Below are 21,755 nucleotides of genomic sequence, written 5' to 3' on the forward strand. Positions count from 1 at the left end.
GTTGATCGGTGTGATGGGATAGCTGTGAGCACCGATCCCCCCCCCCATACCTGGCTTTTCTTCATCTGCTTCTTTCACTCCCGCTGCTTTCACCTGAAAAGCCATGCGGGGTGATCGGTGCTCCCAGCTGTCTATGTTGCACCGATCATCCCCTACTGTCCTCAGTGTCTTCCTCCAGCACCGTGTCCCTCTTCGTGTGTCTACATCCCCCTGCTGTGTCTTCCTCCTCCGCCCCCTCATCCCCGTAGCTGCGGGCTGCGAGGGGGGGTGGGGATCTGTCAGGATGGAGACTGGAGAAAGGGGGTCTGGTATGTCAATGAATGGGACACAGAGTGTTCATTACTGATAGCTCTGTAACCTGTGATAACTGAGCAGAGTAACCTGTGTGTTACTCTGCTTCAGTTTATGAATGGACAGGAGCTGCTGTCTCCTCTCCATTCATTTTCAAGGCAGAGAAAGGGATTGGGGAATCTGTACCCTCTGTCCCTTTCTCTGTCTCAAATGGGAGATGTCAGGGATCTCTGTTTAGACCCCTGCATTGTCACCAAAGCCCCCATCAGGGCTGATAAAAAAATAAATAAAGGCAGCCAAACCTGTGAGAGCTGGAGGGGAGGGGAGGGGAGAGGAGGGGGATGTGAATTGTGAACTTTTTACACAGGATGTGCCTGTCTCAGGCTAGTGCATGAAATATGTAAATAACCTGTCACAACAAGCAAGGGGGAGGATTTGACTAAAGTTTTCTCTGTTTGTCAAGATTGATCTCACTGAACAATAAAAGAGGATTGCTCAGAGCCTGATTAACTCTGTGTGGCAAGACTGGGCGCAGATGATAGGAAATCTTATTCTCTACACTGTGACATAAAAAAAATAAAAAATAAAAAATCAGGTTTACATCCACTTTAAGGTTTGGTATTATGATCCTTAAAAAAAAAAACATTGACTACAGAATAAACAGGTAAATACTGGCAATCCTAACAATATATAGGGAAAAACTGTTTAGCTGTGGTACTACATAAATAACAAACTGGCAATTGTTTTAGTGCATGACCAACAAAGAGGACGTTTTTAAATGTTTTTACAGCTGCTGTTTTTGGCTTCAGACATTTTTTTCTACAGTTAATAAACTCTCCAAAATGTTACCCTATGTGTCCATGCACACATAGGCTGTTATCGACTGTTTTTGGCTGGGGTGTTTTTTGGCTTTAAAAAAAAAAAAAAAACTAGTGGGTTCTGAGTGGAGTTTTTCAGCTGTAAAAACACTCTAATGCCAAAAAATGTGGTTAAACGCTATTAAACTCTCAAAAACGTTTGATTCCATAATAAAAATTGCTAAAAACGCTGAAAAACATTGAAAAAACGCACTGCAAAGCTACTGGTGTTTTTATAATATTATTATAACATCCAGTGCGCATGAGGTCTTACAATGTGCAGGCAACAAACTTAGAATCTATACAATATGTGGGCAACAAATTGGTTATAATTTAAATTTGGAGCCAATAAATGGTAAATTTTTACAATATATGGCCAAGAAACAGGCATAGTTACAATATGAGGGCAGTAAATGGGAAACTGTTATAAACTGAAGGCGACAAACAAGCAACCAATATATATATGTGGGCAGCAAATGGGCAATTATTACCATATGTGGGCAAGAAAGGGGGCTTTAGTTTCCACTTCCTTCTGGCCACACATCCTAAGTATCCCAAGAAAGGACATGGAGGAGGAGACAGCATCTCCTCCTGGAACCCTTCTCTATAGTGTTGGCTTGCTGCTCCATATACTGTGTTCTTGGGGTATCAAGATTGATATCACAATTCCTGTCAGCCAGTCGTTCAAAAGCCAAAGGGCTACATAGCCCAAACACCAGGTATATTTTTGCTGGCTGCACTCGTCTGGTGTATCAAGAACACTGCTTCTAACTTCTCTTGTCTGATAACAGTCACTGGTGTGGTGGTGATTGGAGGCACTGTGACTGAACACACTATTATGGCCTGTTCACATGTGAGGTTGGGAGGCAGCAAAACCTCAAGGTTAAACTGCCCTTCAACTGTGACCTTTATGTATAGAGGCATTGGCCAAAGGTGTACCAATACCATGGCTATGATGCTTGGCTTTGCAGTTGTGGATGGAATTATATCCCTCGTCACTTTCAGTGGGCATAATGCCCACAGATTGATCCTACTAAAGAGAATGGGACACATGTGAGGGGTCCAAGAGATTAAAGGAGGCAGTGAGGAGGTGATACGACACCTCCTCACCACCTGTCAAATGCTCTCTGAAGAGTGATCTGAACACAATTCGCTCTTCAGATAGCACCAAACATGTGAGAATTTCCTTATGATGACACTGGGACTGGTGTGGCGATTACTGGGGGCACTGTATCTGGCTGCACTGGTGTAGTGACATTGTACTACTGTGGCAGTAATCAGAGACAATGGCTGGCTGCTCTGGCATACAGTGTCCTCAGAGAAGCCAGCCATCATACATGATTATATTACATGCAGCTATTGTCTCTAATCACTAGCCACAGCAGTAAACTGTCACCATAGTGACACTGCAGAATGCAGTCTCAGCCTCTGCTTCTTTAGAAGACTTATAGACTTGAACTTATGAGTATTTAGTTTGTGCTTTTTGATTTACTAACCTTGCGTGGTGAGACTTGGAGATCCTTGTCACAAGTTCCATCTTTGCATATTATATTTTTCAGTGCTTGGGCAATGGCTGTAACAGACAAGGCTGTAGAATATGCTAATTCTGAAAACTGAACCAAATAATCATCATTTTGCCGAGAGACATCGTCCACAACGCAGGCTAATGGAGATTTGTGCATCGCTGAAGCAGGAACAGGACAATTGTCAGACGTTGAGTTCAAACACCTTAGATATTCTCTATAGTCTTCTGAGCATCCAAATCTCCACATTTTGTATTCATCAAGAATTTCACTTGTAGCTATGTCATTAGAGTGAAAAAGGTTTTTAAGATAATCATCTATTCCAGGAATAAAACCACTTGTAAATGTGAATCCAAATATTGTGCCCACCTTTTCAATACCTTTTATACTAGCTACCAATTTGGAATTGATCCAATATTCACTTGCAATCCAAATTCTAGATATATTCTGATCGATGACTGCTCTAAATAGCTCAGCCATGATAGAATCCTTTGCGAAGCTGATTATCACCTTGGTTGTACTAGTTTTGATATCATTTATAAGATTATTTAGGCTATTGGGCTGGGAAGGATGTCTTGCATAGGATGGGACAGTTTTCACAAAGGCTGTACATACTTCATTGTCTACAAAGAGGGAGCTCAGTAAGTTAACAGCAGAGCGTCCATATTCATCATCACTGGCAATGATTCCGATCCAGTTCCACTTAAATGCTTTAATCAGATCCATGATTGCTTTGGTCTGGTAATAATCTCTAGGAATGGTACGGAGAAAGGACGGATATCTATTTTGATCACTTAGAATATCAGCAGATGCTGCTCTACTTATCTGTAATGACAAAAGGAAATAATCTATATTTAATGAAACATTAAACAATATATTAAAGATGTCATTTTTAGGCTTGAAGAAAAAAAGTGAAGCAACACCTCTTTTCATAGAATGAAGACTGTTATATCTACATGAAAAGGGACAAAACTGAAGTGAACTTGCTGCTTTAGTATAATCGAATGCCTATCACATACAGATCCTTTCACACACTCCTACCAGATAACCACGGAGCTAACCCCAATTCTAAACACTTTAGTTTGTGCACCCAATCAGTCTGCCTGGGCACTAGGGATGAGCTTTGAGTTCGAGTCGAACTCATGTTCGACTCAAACATTGCCTGTTCGCCTGTTCAGCGAACAGTGAACAATTTGGGCTGTTCGCAGCAAATTCGAAAAGCTGGAACACCCTGTACAAGTCTATGGGAGAAATCTAAAGTGCTAATTTTAAAGGCTAATATGCAAGTTACTGTCCTAAAAAGTGTTTGGGGACCCGGGTCCTGATCCAGGGGACGTGGATCAATGCAAAAAAAAGTTTTAAAAATGGCCGTTTTTTCAGGAGCAGTGATTTTAATAATGATTAAATTAAAACAATAAAAGTGTAATATTCCTTTAACCACTTAAGGACCAGGCCTCTTTTTCAGATTTAGTGTTTACATGTTTAAAACCGTTTTTTTTTTTTGCTAGAAAATTACTTAGAACCCCAAACATTTTATATTGTTTTTTTTCTAACACCCTAGAGAATAAAATTGCAGTCATTGAAATACTTTTTTTCATTCCGTATTTGCGCAGCGGTCTTACAAGCGCACTTTTTTTGGAAAAAATTCACTTGTTTGAATAAAAAAATAAGACAACAGTAAAATTAGCCCAATTTTTTTTTATATCGTGAAAGATAATGGTACGCCGAGTAAATTGATACCCAATATGTCACGCTTCAAAATTGCGCCCACTCGTGAAATGGCGTCAAACTTTTAGCCTCAAATCTCCATAAGCAACATTTTAAAAAATTCTACAGGTTGCATTTTTTGTGTTACAGAGGAGATCTAGAGCTAGAATTATTGCTCTCACTCTACCAATCGCGGCAATACCTCACATGTGTGGTTTGACCACCGTTTTCATATGCGGGTGCTACTCACGTATGCGCTCGCTTCTGTGCGCAAGCTTGTCGTGACGGGGTGTTTTTAAAAACCTTTTTTTTTCTTATTTATTTTAATTGATTTTATTTATTTTTACACTGTTTAAAAAAAAAAAAATGGATCACTTTTATTCCTATTACAAAGAATGTAAACATCCCTTGTAATAGAAAAAAGCATGACAGGTCCTCTTAAATATGAGATCTGGGGTCAAAAAGTCCTCAGATCTCATATTTGGACTAAAATGCAAAAAAAAATAAAAAAAATGACATTTAAAAAAAATACACCTTTAAGAGGTATAGGCGGAAGTGACGTTTTGACGGCGTTTTGAGGGGGGTGGCACCTCTCCTGCCACCGATAGCGGTGATCTCGCGGCGAATCTGCCACGGAGACCACCGTTATCGTACAGACGACCGGCGCCTGAAGAGATGGATATCTCGGTTGTGGCAGCAGCTGCTGCCGTTACTGAGATATCCATCTTCAAAAATAGGACGTACATCGTCATGCGCTGGTCGGTAAGTGGTTAAATTTCATACCTGGGGGGTGTCAATAGTATGCCTGTGAAGGGGCGCATGTTTCCCGTGCTTAGAACTGTCCCTGCACAGTGTCATCTCCGCAGGAAAAAAAGTCTTTTAAAATCACTTGCGGCTATAATCAATTGTCGGCTCCCGTAATGCAGAGAACACTCAATGAGTGTTCTCTGAATTACCGGAGGCCGACAATTCATTCAATGATAAAAGAAAAAAAAAAAAGCGTGGGGTTCCCCTGAATTCAATTACCAGGCCCTTCAGGTCTGGTATGGATATTAAGGGGAATCCCGCATCAAATAAAAAAAAAATGATGTGGGGGTCCCCCTAAAAATCCATACCAGACCCTTTATCCGAGCACGCAACTTGGCAGGCCACAGAAAAAGGGGGAGAACGAGAGAGCGCCCCCCCTCCTGAACCGTACCAGGCCACATGCCCTCAACATTGGGAGGATGCTTTGGGGGTCTGTGACCCCTCAAAGCACCATGTCCCCATGTTGATGGGGGCAAGGGCCTCATCCCCACAACCCTGGCCGGTGGTTGTGGGGGTCTGCGGGCGTGGGGACTTATCAGAATCTGGAAGCCCCGTTTAACAAGGGGATCCCAGATCCCGGCCCCCACGTTTGAAATGGTAAGGGGGCACAAAAGTACCCCTACCATTTCACAAAGAAAGTGTAAAAAATGGTTAAATAAGACAAACACGCTTTTGAAAAATTATTTATTAAAAATTTATTAAAAATAAAAAAAAATTAAAAAAAGATTCCAGCGGTGCTAATCCACTCTTGCTATCCAGCAATGAATGATCATCTCTCCAGGGTCCAGCGATGGCTGATCTGATCCAGCGACGGGTGATTTTCAGTCCAGCACAGTCTATCCATGCATCCATCTTTTGTCTCCACTGAGGAGACACTGCAGGGATCCCAACGCTGACGTTTCTTATATTAGGAAGGCAGGGCCACCCGTCACCTGACCCCGCTCCCTCTGACACTAGTGAGGGAAGCCAGGGGTTCCCCAATGACGTATGGGTGACCCCGCCCCCCTCTGATGTAACGGAAACCTGCGTTACAACTAGAAAACAGCAATAATTAATAATAATCACTTGCAGAATTGAGCGATAGCGATTTGTGGGGAAATTCGTCATCAAACACTAAATCTAATGACAGCGACAATTCTGCAAATGAGCAAATTTCAGTGTTTTTGAATTTGATTACATTATTGAATAATTTTTATTATTATTTATTATCATTATTTATAATATTATAAGCTTTATCATACCCAGGATGTCTGCTAGACTCTGGTTTGAACAGATTTAAGAGAGCTATTCCTAAGAATTGCAGACCTACAATATAAAATGCCAAATTTCCATGCAAAATAATTGTACTGCTTTCAGCACCTAAAATCATGACTAATCATACTGCCAGGGAGGTTAATAGGGTTCTAAAGTTCACACGAAGTTTAGGTCTGTTCACAGGTTCTGGTGCGAACCGAACAGGGGGGTGTTCGGCTCATCCTTACTGGGCACTCCCAGGAGACAATCCAAAATACTGTCCAAGTTACACAAAGTCCAAATTATTTTCATCCAGCAGTCAGCCACATTCAGCAACCTTTTTTCTTTCTAGGACATCATGTGGTTATTTTAAGAAAAGTATATCTCCTTTAGCTCAATTTCTTTTATACCATTTTATTGATAATTTTTCCATGTGATGCCTGACAGTTTTGTCCTGTATTGAGCACACTGTGTTTCTCATAAATATTCATTGAGAGGTCTGCCCATGTCCCTCCCCTATAGATTCCTGAGATTCTTCCATATCTCCAGTTTTGAGAAAGGGCATCATGGAGAGATGCAGGGTGGTGTGCGGACGTGACACGCTGCTCTGAGATAGAAGGAAGGGGTCAGACGATACCGAACAAGCCAAGTGAGTGTGGCTCTGGGAGAGCTAGAGGGCTGTGCGGAGAGAGCTGAAAGGCGGAGGCAAGCAGCGTGCTGGAGAAGCGGCTGAGCGGGGAGAGAGTCCGGGAAGCGCTGACTTATTTTCTGCCTGGGCAGCCCCCACGTGTTACCGCTGACTGCCTTTAACCCCCCCTCGACCGCCTTCCTTCCCTGCTTATCTGGGCATTTGATGGATCTGGGAGCTGAGTATGGTGTGCCCCTGACCCTGCATGCGATATGCAGCAACAAAGTAGGCATCTGAGCAACTGAAAAGCTGTAGAAGAGGCAGTTCATCCAGCGCAACCCTTCCATCCATTCATCCATCCATCCATCCATCCAAGTGGCGGAGTCTGCTGTCCTCTTCATCCATATATCCTGAGTGGGTAAGAGATTTGGAGACCTGGAATTTAAGGTGGCTGTGAATTGACTGTCTGGTTGTCTTGTTGTGCTCGCTGGCCTCGGGAGGAGTGGTGATTATAAAAAAATAAATAAAATATGTGTGGGCATTTAGAGACTGTTTAATTGTAAATTTAACAAGTGAGGCCATCCTTGCCATCCTACCCCTTTTTATCCCATCCTACCTATGCGATTTCACCTTTCCAAAGTTCGAAAATCAGTTGGACTGTAAACAGTAATACTCGAGAGGTGTATTTACTTCTACATCAGAGAGAAAAACAGCAGGTTATGGGAGGGTACCTTGAGTGATTTTGAACTGATGCAGTACTCCAACTAAGAAAGTGTGGGCGCTAAAAGGTATAAAAGTGCTGTTAAAAAATATAGCTGAAATGGTAACGATGAAATTTGAAAATCGGTGATACCTGTCCTAAAGTACCATCTGGTGTTTAGCCTGTGAGTAAATCACAGCTTATTAATTACTGTATTATATTGTGAGTGGCTTTCCTCATTATTACTAAAGGGGGGTTCAGATTGAACTAAAGATGTTCCGACCCTAGAAATGGATAGGCGGGTGAAAGGTCAATGGAATAAATATAAACAGTTTCAGGAGTAATAAATCAATATGAAGGGGGACGGACTCCAAGAATCAGCGTGAAAGCTTAAACACGAGTTCAATCCAGAAATACCTCAAGGAGGACAACTCAAGGAGCCCAGGGATGGAAAAAAACAACTAACCACAAAAGAAGAAAAGAGAGAGTTAGAGAAACAAAGGATAGAACAGGAAAATCAAGCCCGGGAAGAATTTGAGATGGAGGGTGCGGAAGCTCGGGTAGAGCCAGAGGATATGGGAGAAAAGGGGGAGATGGCACAGCTACCGACAAAGTCAGAAATGTTGAAAATGTTCAGCAATTTAGAAGCCGTTATTAAGCTGGAAATTAATTTGGGCGGTGTGACACGCTATCTATTGCCTCTCATTGAACCAGCTGGCGAAAGGGTACTGAAGTGGATGATTCGCGTCCGGCCGGCGCTACCTTCTGTGACATGCCCTGTTGTGCTTGATTTTTGTAAGTGCATTTTCTGTTTTTTATTTCCTTTTAATAAAACGTTTTTACACTATTGGAGCGTCTTTTCCCTCCTCTCTATGGCTGACCGGCTATTGCCTAATATTGGAACCTGACTGCTTATACGATTTAACTTTTGGGTGGAGCCTATGGACGCTTGATGAGTGTATACGGCCTGGTTTGACCTTTAGAGCTCAGAACCTAGGAGCATCCGGTAAGGAGCCAATCCTCACTCTGGTGGTGGTGCACTTTTACAGTCGCTGAGTTGTGGGGATTCTCTGAACAAGATCCTGAGAATATCAGTCTTACCTTCAACACTTGGTGTTTTCATTTTATTTTCTTTTAAAATTTTTCATTACCACTTTCATGGACTGTTTATAAATGATTGGACATTTCCATTTCACTTATTTTATATATAATATTCCTTTTCCCTGAGTTTACATATAGTAACATATCATGCGTTTTATTCACTTGAGCTAAGACTTTGTTTAGCATTGGTTGTGCAACTAAGCTTATATAGTTTATATCTGCACTTATAGTATTGTGGTCACAGATGTCACTGTATATACATTTATTTTTGTTATAGGTGTTTGATTTCACTGTTTTATGAATATTCACCATTAACTTTTTCCTTATATTATCTTTTTCTTTCATAATTAGTGATATTGTAACAACTTTTTGTATACTGATTCCACTAATGGGGAAACATACGACCTAAGTTTACACTTAGGACAGCGCGGTTCTTTTTTTGTTTTTTTGTTTTTTTGTGGAAATTAATAACGTCAGAAGCGACATGTCCCACCTGCTAAGGAGAAATAGAGGAAAAGTCAGAAATACAAGCACAAGAATTAAGGGGCCTGAAAAACCAATTGGAGGTGTTACAGAGAAAGCAAAAGGACATTCTATATAAATTGGAGGGACAGGAAAACCATAGTAGGCGCCAAAATTTGCGTATTAGATCAATCCCAGAACAGCAGGGAGAAGATCTGATGGGGAAAATAAAAAGGATTTTCCAGCCACCAATGGGGAGGGGGGATGGAGAGGATTTAAGAATAGACAGAGCCCATGGAATTAGGAAACCCCCTGGATTGAGAGAGGACATACCCCAGGATGTTATAGTGAAGTTCCAAACATTTGAAGATAAACATAAAATCTGGACCAAACTTAGAGGGGTCCCATCTTTACAATATGATGGAACTGAAATACAAGTCTTTTCGGACTTATTGGCAGAAACTTTGTCATGGAGAAAGAGATTAAAGCCCCTTTTGGGGCAACTGAGGACTGCCAATTTGAAATACAGTTGGGGGTTTCCGTCAGCCATAGTGGTATTTAACCAGTTGCCGACCGCCGCACGCCGATGTACGTCGGCAGAATGGCACGGGCAGGCATAAGGACATACATGTACGTCCCTTGCCTCCCGCGGGTCGGGGGCCCGATCGGGCCCCCGCCCGGTGCCTGCGGCGGTCGGTATTCGTTCGGGAGCGATCCCGGACGAGGGGACGGCCATTCATTCATGGCCACCCCCTCGCGATCGCTCCCGACGAATAGAAATCCCCGGTGACATCACTTCCTCTCCTGTAATGTAAACACAGGAGAGGAAGTGATGTATTCTCTCCTCCGTGTCGGTAGTTTTCGTTCCGACACGGAGGAGAGCGGATCGGTGAGTTGCACCAACACTCTACACACACAGTAGAACATGCCAGGCACACTCACACCCCCCCTTTACCCCCCGATCACCCCCCCCAATTACCCCTGCCCCCCAGTCACAGTGACACCAATGTCATTTTTTTTTTTTTTTTTTGCATTGGTGTCATTTGTGACTGTAATAACTGTTAGGGCAGTTAGGGTTAGCCCCCTTTAGTTCTAATGTACCCCCCTAACCCCCCCAATAAAGGTTTAACCCCGTGATCACCCCCCGTCGCCAGTGTCACTAAGGCTGGGTTCACATTGCAGCGGTTTATGAGAACGAATGTGATTCGCACCGCACTGCAGTGCAAATCACATCCGATCTCTGTGCGATTCGAGTTCAGCCATTCGCCGCACCCGCCGCACCCGCCACACCCGCCACACCCGCCGCAAATTCGCACGGGACCCTTTTTTTGGCCCGCAGCAGAATCGGATCGCATGGGTGTTCACACCATGCGATCCGAGTTTGCAGATCGCACTGCGATATGCGAACTGATCTGGGGGTGTCAGTAACATTTCACTGACACTCCCAGCAGTTCGCATAGGGCAGTGTGAACTGCCGCCGGGAGGCATGCGATGCGGGAACCCGCCGCGGATTCGCTGCGTTTCCGCATCGCTCCAGTGTGAACCCAGCCTAATAAGCGATCATTTTTCTGATCGCCGTATTAGTGTCACAGGTGACGCTAGTTAGGCAGGTAGGTATTTAGGTTCGCCGCAGCTTTTTATAGCGCCAGGGACCCCCATATACTACCGCATAAAGCCCCCTGATTGCCCCCTAGTTAACCCTTTCACCAGTGATCACCATATAACTGTTACAGGTGACGCTGGTTGGTTAGTTATTTTTTTATAGTTTCAGGGCACCCGCCATTTATTACCTAATAAAGGTTTAACCCCCTGATCACCCGGCGGGTGTCATTTGTGACTAATAACTGTTAGGGCAGTTAGGGTTAGCCCCCTTTAGTTCTAAGGTACCCCCCTAACCCCCCCAATAAAGGTTTAACCCCGTGATCACCCCCCGTCGCCAGTGTCACTAAGGCTGGGTTCACATTGCAGCGGTTTATGAGAACGGATGTGATTCGCACCGCACTGCAGTGCAAATCACATCCGATCTCTGTGCGATTCGAGTTCAGCTATACAGATAGTATGGCTGAATTTGTGTCGCACCCGCCGCACCCGCCGCAAACTTGCACGGGACCCTTTTTTTGGTCCGCAGCAGAATCGGATCGCATGGGTGTTCACACCATGCGATCCAAGTTTGCAGATCGCACTGCGATATGCGAACTGATCTGGGGGTGTCATTAACATTTCACTGACACTCCCAGCAGTTCGCATAGGGCAGTGTGAACTGCCGCCGGGAGGCATGCGATGCGGGAACCCGCCGCGCATTCGTGGCGTTCCCGCATCGCTCCAGTGTGAACCCAGCCTAATAAGCGATCGTTTTTCTGATCGCTGTATTAGTGTCACAGGTGACGCTAGTTAGGCAGGTAGGTATTTAGGTTCGCCGCAGCTTTTTATAGCGCCAGGGACCCCCATATACTACCGCATAAAGCCCCCTGATTGCCCCCTAGTTAACCCTTTCACCAGTGATCACCATATAACTGTTACAGGTGACGCTGGTTGGTTAGTTATTTTTTTATAGTTTCAGGGCACCCGCCATTTATTACCTAGTCTCACTAGTGTACCCCTAAATTTAGGGGTGTCTACTTTCCAAAATGGGGTCATTTGGGGGGAGGTTTGTGCCATCTTGGCATTTTATGGCCTTCAAAACTGTAACGCCCTTAGAAAGCCTGAAGGCGGTGCTTGGTTTTCGGGGCCCCGTACGCGGCTAGGCTCCCAAAAAGTCCCACATATGTGGTATCCCCGTACTCAGGAGAAGCAGCAGAATTTATTTTGGGGTGTCATTTCACATATGCCCATGGCATGCGTGAGCAATATATCATTTAGTGACAACTTTGTGAAAAAAAAAAAAAAAAAAGTTTGTAATTTTCCCGCAACTTGTGGCAAAATATAAAATATTCCATGGACTCAACATGCCTCTCAGCAAATAGCTTGGGGTGTCTACTTTCTAAAATGGGGTCATTTGTGGGGGTTTTGTGCCATCTTGGCATTTTATGGCCTTCAAAACTGTAATAGGTAGTGAGAAGTGAACTCAAAAATTTACGCCCTTAGAAAGCCTGAAGGCGGTGCTTGGTTTTCGGGGCCCTGTACGCGGCTAGGCTCCCAAAAAGTCCCACATATGTGGTATCCCCGTACTCAGGAGAAGCAGCAGAATTTATTTTGGGGTGTCATTTCACATATGCCCATGGCATGCATGAGCAATATATCATTTAGTGACAACTTTGTGAAAAAAAAAAAAAAAAAAAAAAAGTTTGTCATTTTCCCGCAACTTGTGGCAAAATATAAAATATTCCATGGACTCAACATGCCTCTCAGCAAATAGCTTGGGGTGTCTACTTTCTAAAATGGGGTCATTTGTGGGGGTTTTGTGCCATCTTGGCATTTTATGGCCTTCAAAACTGTAATAGGTAGTGAGGCGTGAAATCAAAAATTTACGCCCTTAGAAAGCCTGAAGGCGGTGCTTGGTTTTCGGGGCCCCGTACGCGGCTAGGCTCCCAAAAATTCCCACATATGTGGTATCCCCGTACTCAGGAGAAGCAGCAGAATTTATTTTGGGGTGTCATTTCACATACGCCCATAGCATGTGTGAGCAATATATCATTTAGTGACAACTTTGTGTAAAAAAAAAAAAAAATTTTTTTTTTTGTCATTATTCAATCGCTTGAGGCAAAAAAATAAAATATTCAATGGGCTCAACATGCCTCTTATCAATTTCCTTAGGGGGTCTACTTTCCAAAATGGGGTCATTTGGGGGGATTTTGTACTGCCCTGCCATTTTAGCACCTCAAGAAATGAGATAGGCAGTCGTAAACTAAAAGCTGCGTAAATTCCAGAAAACGTACCTTAGTTTGTAGATGTGACAACTTTTGCGCAAACCAATAAATATACAATTATTGACTTTTTTTTTACCAAAGACATGTGGCTGAATACATTTTGGCCTAAATGTATGACTAAAATTGAGTTTATTGGATTTTTCTAATAACAAAAAGTAGAAAATATCATTTTTTTTCAAAATTTGCGGTCTTTTTACGTTTATATCGCAAAAAATAAAAATCGCAGAGGCAATCAAATACCATCAAAAGAAAGCTCTATTTGTGGGAAGAAAAGGACGCAAATTTTGTTTGGGTACAACATTGCATGACCGCGCAATTACCAGTTAAAGCAGCGCAGTGCCAAAGTGTAAAAAGACCTCTGGTCATTTACCAGCAAAATGGTCCGGTCTGAAAGTGGTTAAAGAAGGGAGGTCGTTCAGGTTGAAACCTATGGATGAGCTAGATGAGTTTTGCAGGAATCTGGAAATCACGGTCCCTAGTGTGTTGGGGGAGGAGGGGGAGTAGGGAGAGGAAATAATAAAAAGTACATTTTTGAAATCTTATAAGGTGGGTGAGTGTGTAGGCAGATGTTCATTCATGTGGGCCCGTCTCCCCCTCCCTCCCCTCCTTGTGTTTTTTTTTGTTTTTTTGTTTTTTTGGGAGGAGGGGCAGATGTGGGCTGAAAACATGGAGATTATTGAAGGATAAGGGGGAGGTGGAAGAACTGCCCAAGAGAAGAGAAGGAAAAGAAAAGAAAAGACAGTGATGCTCTTATGGACTCATTCTGTTTTATAGAGTCCAGCAGAGCCTGAATTACAAGTTGGCATGGTCTGAGCCCCACCCTCTGGGGTAGGTATCTCCGTCGTCATTAGATAAAATGCCTAACGTGAGATATAGGACCAGTAAGGTCGTGATGGGGGGTGGGAGGTGGGGGGAATGGTGGGGGTGGGAGGCCGGGGGAGGGGGGGACATGCACGTAACCCAGATTATTATGTGGATTGAGAGGATGGATAGGAGTGGATGGGGATCCCAATTGGTTAAGAGTGGGACTCACTGTGGAACCAGGTAGAAAATGGAAATAAAATTCATGACATACAACGTGAGGGGCCTAGAATCGTATGGGAAGAGACTTAAAATCCTTAAAGAAATCAAACAGCGATCTGTAGATGTAATATTTTTACAAGAGACTCACTTAACTCACTATACAAATATTAAAATATATTCAAAAGAGTACCCCACTTGGTTCTACAGTGACTCCACAATAAGGGGTGCAAAGGGGGTGGCAATTGGGTTCTCGGAAAGGATTACATTTATGGTCTTATGCCGCGTACACACGGTCAAACTGTATGACGTACTTAGTCTTGCGGTGTCACATGGCTTTATGTCACATGGGTTGGTGTCACATGGTGACCCCGCCCCTTACGATGTCATAGTCCCCATGTGACATCAACCCATGTGACATAAAGCCATGTGACACCGCCCCTTGTCCCTATATAAGTGGCCGCGCAGCGCGGCCCTGGCATTGTGGCCGGAGAGATCGTCGAGTCAACATTTCCTGGAGAAGAAGGAGAAGAAGAAGAAGAAAAACGGAAGGCAGCGGCGGCGGCGAGAGAAGACCAGGCCACTGCCTGTAAAAGAGCTATAAGAAGGTGCGGTGGCCCGGCAGAAGAACCGAAGAGGGGGACAAGACCCCCGAAGTCGGGAGAAGAGGCCGGCGGCGAGGAAGAAAGCCGGACTCCTCCGCTAGCAAAAGAGCTACAAGAAGATAGCGGAGGAGTCCGGCGAGAAGACCCCCGAAGACAGAAGACCCCCGGAGCTGTGCAATAAAGTATTTTATCTCGTGTGTTGTGTTTTTTTTTGTACTTTTATTTTACAGGTGAATGGGTAGGGGTACATTGTACCCCATACTCATTCACATAGGGTGGGGGGCTGGTATCCGGGGGCCCCCTTATTAAAGGGGGCTCCCGGATTCCGATAAGCCCCCCGCCCGCAGACCCCGACAACCAACGGCCAGGGTTGTCGGGAAGAGGCCCTTGTCCTCATCAACATGGGGACAAGGTGCTTTGGGGTGGGGGGGCCACACAGCCCCCCCTTCCCCAAGGCACCCCCCCGTGTTGAGGGCACGCGGCCTGGTACGGCTCAGGAGGGGGGGGCGCTCGCTCTGCCCCCTTTCCTGGCCGGCCGGGTAGCGTGCTCGGACAAGGGTCTGTTGTGGACTTGGGGGGAGCCCCCACGCTGATTTTTTTTCGGCATTGGGGTTCCTCTTTAAGTCCATACCAGGCGGCGGGGCCAGCGACGTCTCCTTCGCGGGCCCCGCCTACCTGGATACCCGCTCGAAATGAGCAGACTTTTCTCCGGGCAGGAAAAGTCCGCTCATTTCAAAAGTACGGCGGACTGGCATACACACGGCTGGATTGTCCGACTACGACGGACAGAATTTAGAAAAAAACGAAATTCTTAGTACGCCGGACTGCGCGCTGAAAAAGTCCGCTGAAGCCCACACACGAGCGGACTGTCCGCTGAAATGTGTTTTGGCGGACTAAGTACGCCATACAGTCCGCTCGTGTGTACGCGGCATTAGATAGAAAGATTGATCCAGAAGGACACTATGTGTTCATTAAAGGTCAATTGGGAGATGCGCTATTTACACTGGTTAATGTATACAGTCCAAATAAGAACCCTGTTTTTTTTCTAAATAGAATGTTGACTATATTGAAGGAATTTTGGATTAGACCCTAAGCTGGACAGTACGTCACGTGCACAGGGGATGAGCAAGGAACAAATAAAAAGGATAAAAGCTAAATTGCATCAAATCAAATTAATGGATGCATGGAGGGTTAAACATGATGGATTATACCTTCTTTTCCCAGGTTCACAGGACGTACTCAAGGCTGGACTATTTTTTTGTAGATCATAAAATACTGGAGGAGTTAGGGGAGGTTAATATTGAAATAATGTCTGTATTTGACCATGCTCCGATCACTATGGAGATGAGGATTGCGGGGATCCATAGGACACCGTTTATGTGGCGGCTGAATGAAAGTTTATTATTGGATGCAGAGGTAGAAGACAAAATACGGAAGGAGATAGAGGTTTATTTTCTGAATAATGATAATGGTGAAGTGACAGCTGATATCCTCTGGGAAGCGCATAAGGCGTATATAAAGGGGATCCTAATCTCCATAGGGGCCAGGAAAAAATGGGAAAGTGAAATTAATATTAAAATTCTTACGGAAGAAATCCGCGGGTTAGAATTGCTGGGGGGGGGGTTCTCACAGGTAATCTTACAGGCATTGGTCTTTAAAAGAGAGGAATTAAAAGACATTATGGAAAATATGGCCAGGAAAGAGATAAATAGGATAAATAGGATATCGCGGAATCAATATCTATGGGGAAATAAGTCTGGTAAGCAGCTCGCTAGGACGGTAAAGCAGAAAAGAGAGGTCAATTTTATTAAGAAGATTCAGAATAGGGTTGGGGGCTTTATATATACTACTAAAGAGATAGCACAGGTGTTTAGGAACTATTATGAGGTCATGTATACTATAAAGAAGGGAAGTCCGGAAGGACTGAATGGGGATGCAAAGATACGGGAGTTTTTTGAGTATAGTGCGCTTAAAACAATATCAGAGATAAATAGGGAGTTTATGGATAGGCCAATAACCGAGGAAGAACTATATCATGTGTTGAAAAAATCCCCCCCGGGCAAAAGCCCGGGTCTGGATAGGCATACAACTCTGGGCCTTCTTTAAGGCAGGGCAGAAGAGGCAGCTGTCCTGGGCCCTGTCATTGTTGTGGGGCCCAAAGCCGCTGCCTCATACTTGCCAACTATCCCAGTTTACATTCCCTTGTCCCTTGAAGTTTTAGTCCTGTGCTGCTACTAATGCTGCCCAGCTCTGCCCTATTGTTGTGTAAATCATGTAAATACTGCCATTCATATGTAAATAGCAGTAACATGCATATGTAAATAGCTGAGGCCAACTGCATTGATATGTAAATAAAGGCAGCATTCATAGGTATATCATGCCCCCCTGCAGTGAGGAGAAGATGTGCTGTAACCTATAGCAACCAGTGAGCAGTATTACTGTACAGCAATCTCTAGCAGCCAATCAACAAGCAGAAATGTGCTGTAACCTATAGCAACTAATCAGTGAGCCTTAAGGAGTGCTGAAACCTCTAGCAACCAGTCAGTACGCAGTAATGATATGCTGTAACCTCTGGCAACCAATCGCAATCGCTGCCTGATCTGATACAGTAAACTGATTTTAAGTCTAGCTGCTATTTATTGCATGTCTCAGAGAAGGTGGAGAGTGAAATTGCATAGGGGGAGGGGGGCCCTAAGAAAATTTTTGCCCAGGGTCCAATCAATATTAAAGGCGGCCATGATACAACTCTATATTTAAAAAAGTTTAAAGACATCCTGGTCCCTAGGTTATGTAAATTCTGGAACCAAGTAGGTAAAGAATGCGTCATGGGGACAGAAGCGTTGCTTTCCTCAATAACATTAATATTAAAGAATGGGAAAGATGATAGTTTGTGCTCTAGCTATAGGCCTATCGCATTATTAAATGGGGACACTAAACTCTTTGCCTGTGTACTAGCAAATAGATTGAAAGAGAGGATTAGTGCATTGGTTCACCCAGACCAGGTAGGTTTTGTATCAGGTAGGGAGGGCCGGGACAATGGAGTCTGGGCCTTGATGCTAATATAGGCAGCCAAGAATGAAGCAAGCCCCAGTCTATTCCTGTCAATTGATGCTGAAAAAGCTTTTGACAGGGTAGACTGGGGCTTTATGTGGAAAGTACTGGAGGAGATGGGGCTAGGACCCAGGATGATAAGTTGGATCAAAGTATTGTATAGGTGTCCCGAAACAAGGGTGAAGGTGAATGGGCACTTATCCTCTCTGTTCAGGATGAGAAATGGAACAAGGCAGGGTTGCCCCTTGTCCCCCTTATTGTTCATATTGACATTTGAACCTTTATTGGCCCATATAAGGAATAGTGTGGACATAAGGGGGATAAGAGTGGATCAAGAAGAACATAAATTGGCAGCTTTTGCCGATGATGTGTTATTCTTCATTTCGCATCCTAGGACATCGCTCCCCAATTTACTACGAGTTTTGGAAAAATATGGAGATCTCTCAAATCTTAAAATAAACCCCATGAAGTCTGAAATACTGAATATTAATATAAATAAGATAGAAGAAGAGAGATTAGGGAAAGAATTCCACTTTATCTGGAAACAGGACATAAAGTACTTGGGGATTAGATTAACAGATACTCTGAGGAAAATGTATTTAATAAATTATATCCCGCTCTTAGATGAGATTAGAAGAGAAGTTAAAAAAATGTCATTATCCACACGCTTGTGGTTTGGTCGTATAAACGCAATAAAAATGATGATAGCTCCCAAAATCCTCTATAAATTTCAAATGCTCCCATCAAAGGTGCCACAATCTTTTTTTACAACTTTAAAAGTTATCATTCCCAGATATATATGGCAGAATAAAAGACCACACATTTCAAGTGCTGTTTTGTTTTTAAATAAAAAAAAGGAGGCCTGGCTGCCCCCGACTTTAAAAAATATTATTTTGGGGTAGTAGTGTCACGTTTAGTAGAATGGACAAGAGAGAATAGCGGAAAAAGATGGAGGGGTATAGAATTTAGTATGAGTAGGACACATTTGTTCACATAGTATGGAACCCACCACATTTTAGGGAATTAGGACCGGACACACATGAAATCACCTATACTGCATTGAATATATGGGATAGGATACATGCACAAAAAAAATGGAAATATAATTCCCCACTAATTTATTTAAAGGATAATGTGTTTTTTGCACCCGGGATGAGGGAGGTTAGGGGAAACTGGATAAAAAAAGAGTTACAAGTGAAGGATATAGTAGAAAAAGGAAAAATCTGCACTTTTCAGAATCTATTAGGTGACACAGAATGGTGGAAACTTGATACATGGAGGTATAACCAGGTGAAAAAATTTGTGGAAACTTTACCCGACCCATTTCGTTCAGAAAAGGAATATACAGGTATGGAAAAATTGATAACAAAAGGAAATATCAAAAATAGTATTGCCTATATTTATAAAGTGGGGTTGGAGGAAGAGAATGGGGAGGTTCCTCCATGTATCAAGAAATGGGAAAAGGAAATAGGCACAATGGATATGAGTATTAGACTAAGTAATATTTGAAGAATGACACACGAAATGGCACTGGATACAAGGATGAGAGAAATAAATTATAAATGCTTAGCGAGATGGTACCTTACTCCGGATAGACTGAGCCGGTATCAATCGGAAACTTCCTCCAATTGTTGGAGAGGATGTAAAATGGTTGGTACAATGGCTCATATAGGGTGGGAATGTCCCACCATAAGATACTATTGGATAAGGTTTCTGACATTGACAAAAGAGATAACAGGTGAATCTATCCCTTTTGACCCATGGGCCTGTCTATTCCACGAGACGGATAGACTGATGGGGTTATATAGGGCCTCATTGGTACCAATATTATTAAATGAAGCCAAAAGGTTGATCCCAAAAAATTGGCAGAAACCAGAAAGCCCAAAGATAAGCAAGTGGATAAATGGAATAAATTATATCCAAAAAATGGAGAGGGAGCAAGATAAAGAGAGGGAGGAGGAAAGGAAAGTGGATAAGAAGGATAAATGGAAGGGGTGGGAGGACTTTAAAAACTCATGGAGATATGTGTGGGAGATAACCCAAGAGACCTAGAATTAGAGTTAAAACGAGCATATAGCGTAAAAGGCAGGATCAACTAGATGGACTAATATTCTAGAGGAGGCGTGCATGGCGGGGGGGGGGGGGGGGGTGGGAAATAGGGGAGGGCATTGGAAGGGACTGTGGATATATATGCGATGTAATCTGGATGTATTGTATTAGTTACCCTTTTTGTATTGTTTTTATTGAGAGTGTAAAATTTAAAATTTAAATAAAGAATAAAAAAAAAGAGAGAAAGGGAATGGCTATGCATTCCCTAACGTCTGACTTCATCCTGCTTCCGGCTTCCATCTCAGTAAGCTGGTTTACTCGGCACTTACACGACCAGCCACTTCCTAAAACACACTCTGCATTTCCTGGCAGTTCTTCCCTGGTGAACTCTGCATATGGTACACAGCTGCTTTCAGGTGCTTCTCTGCTAGACTCGACCATTCCCTTGGCAAATTCTGTATATGGCCACGAGCCAATGGCTGCACTGCTTTCAATCCATTCACTCTAGCCAATCAACGGACAGGGTGAGCAGCGAAGAGGATGTCGGGGCGAGCGTGGGACTTTCGAGGGATCAGGTAAGTAAAACGGGGGGGGGGGCTTGGGGAGCCGTCATTCTCAGATGTTTTTTCACCTGAATGCATTAAGGTGAAAAAACGTTTACCTTTACAACCCCTTTAATTAATTGTAACCACATTGCTACACTTAAAGGCACTTCTCTTCTCTTTTATAATTAGTTGTGACATGACGCTACTTGTATATCAAGACATTGCTTCTTTAAGTCAAAATGTTTTTAAAAATGTTGCTTGTCTTGCAAAACGCTCTCAAACCAAGTTACTCTCAAACAAAAGTTTTACTGTACTCTGATTCGGAAAAGCTGCAGCCATTTCAGGAGTGACTGTATAATCTTGGACTTGTATTTTTGGACTTGTCTACTTGAGCTATTTTGCTGCACCATCATTAGAGGATACCCCTTTCCTCCCCCTCCCATTTCCCTCCCCATCATCACTAAGTTTGTTAGCACCATATACTGTTACACTTTACCCTTCATAGTGTGGTAGAAATGCAAGGAGACCATACAGGAGGTGCAAAAGAAATCTAAGAAAGGGTCTGGTAATGAGTATCTGTACTTAGCTTAGCGAGGGGAGAAGAACAGCTCATCTGGTAGATTGAGGATCTTCTGAGAATACTATTTACTTGATTTGGGCTAAATGCCAGATTGAAGAAACCAATCCACTCATCTCTAGCAATCACCTTTATGACAATCAGGACATTTACCTTTATCCCCTCATTATCATTATCTTTTTCATCGTCATCATTTCCACCATATTTATTATCAAAACTATTAACTTCATCATCATCATTCATGCATTTATGTCATCTGGGTACCTGTTATGTATACTTAATAGAGGGAACTACAGCATTACCTGAGGTATGAAGTAACTGCTTAATATCCTTCCTATGCTGATGGAGTTTTCAGAAGACACTTCTCCTATAACAGCTTTTATGGCAGGTATGAACTCTGTGCTGTTACACTGTGTAGAGTTGTTTATTGCAAAGATTTCTGGCAGTAACTTCAGTGTTCCCTGAACAGCTTTAAGAGGATCAGAACACGAGTCATAGATCTCATAGCCCAGCTTGATTCCTTGCAAAAGAGTGGAATTGTTTATCTTCTCAATTGTATAGATCATTGAGAAAGCATCAACCATTATTCGCAACTGTAACCTGAAGCAGACACAGAGAGACAGGTGAAAGGAACAAAAGGGTTGGTTATGTAGTCCTGGATGTTAGTAGTGAGATTACAAAAATGGCAACTAAACTACAACTTTTAGGACTACAGTGATTAACATGTGAAAAA

General features: G+C 43.2%; 1 protein-coding gene across 1 annotated transcript in view; it reads right to left on the reverse strand.

Annotated features, from left to right (window-relative positions):
• Positions 1–21,755, reverse strand: part of LOC143990276 (G-protein coupled receptor family C group 6 member A-like) — a 116,407-nt gene that overhangs the window by 40,799 nt on the left and 53,853 nt on the right. The window contains exons 2-3 of the mRNA XM_077490337.1: positions 21,325–21,622; positions 2,645–3,496 (exon numbers count right to left, since the gene is read on the reverse strand). Coding sequence (XP_077346463.1) covers positions 2,645–3,496; positions 21,325–21,622 — 1,150 coding nt within the window. The remainder of the gene's footprint in view (positions 1–2,644; positions 3,497–21,324; positions 21,623–21,755) is intronic.

The sequence above is a fragment of the Lithobates pipiens genome, unplaced genomic scaffold (assembly GCF_037356315.1).
Source record: "Lithobates pipiens isolate NorthernLeopardFrog02 unplaced genomic scaffold, aLitPip1_a1.2 Scaffold_18, whole genome shotgun sequence".
NCBI lineage: Eukaryota > Metazoa > Chordata > Amphibia > Anura > Ranidae > Lithobates > Lithobates pipiens.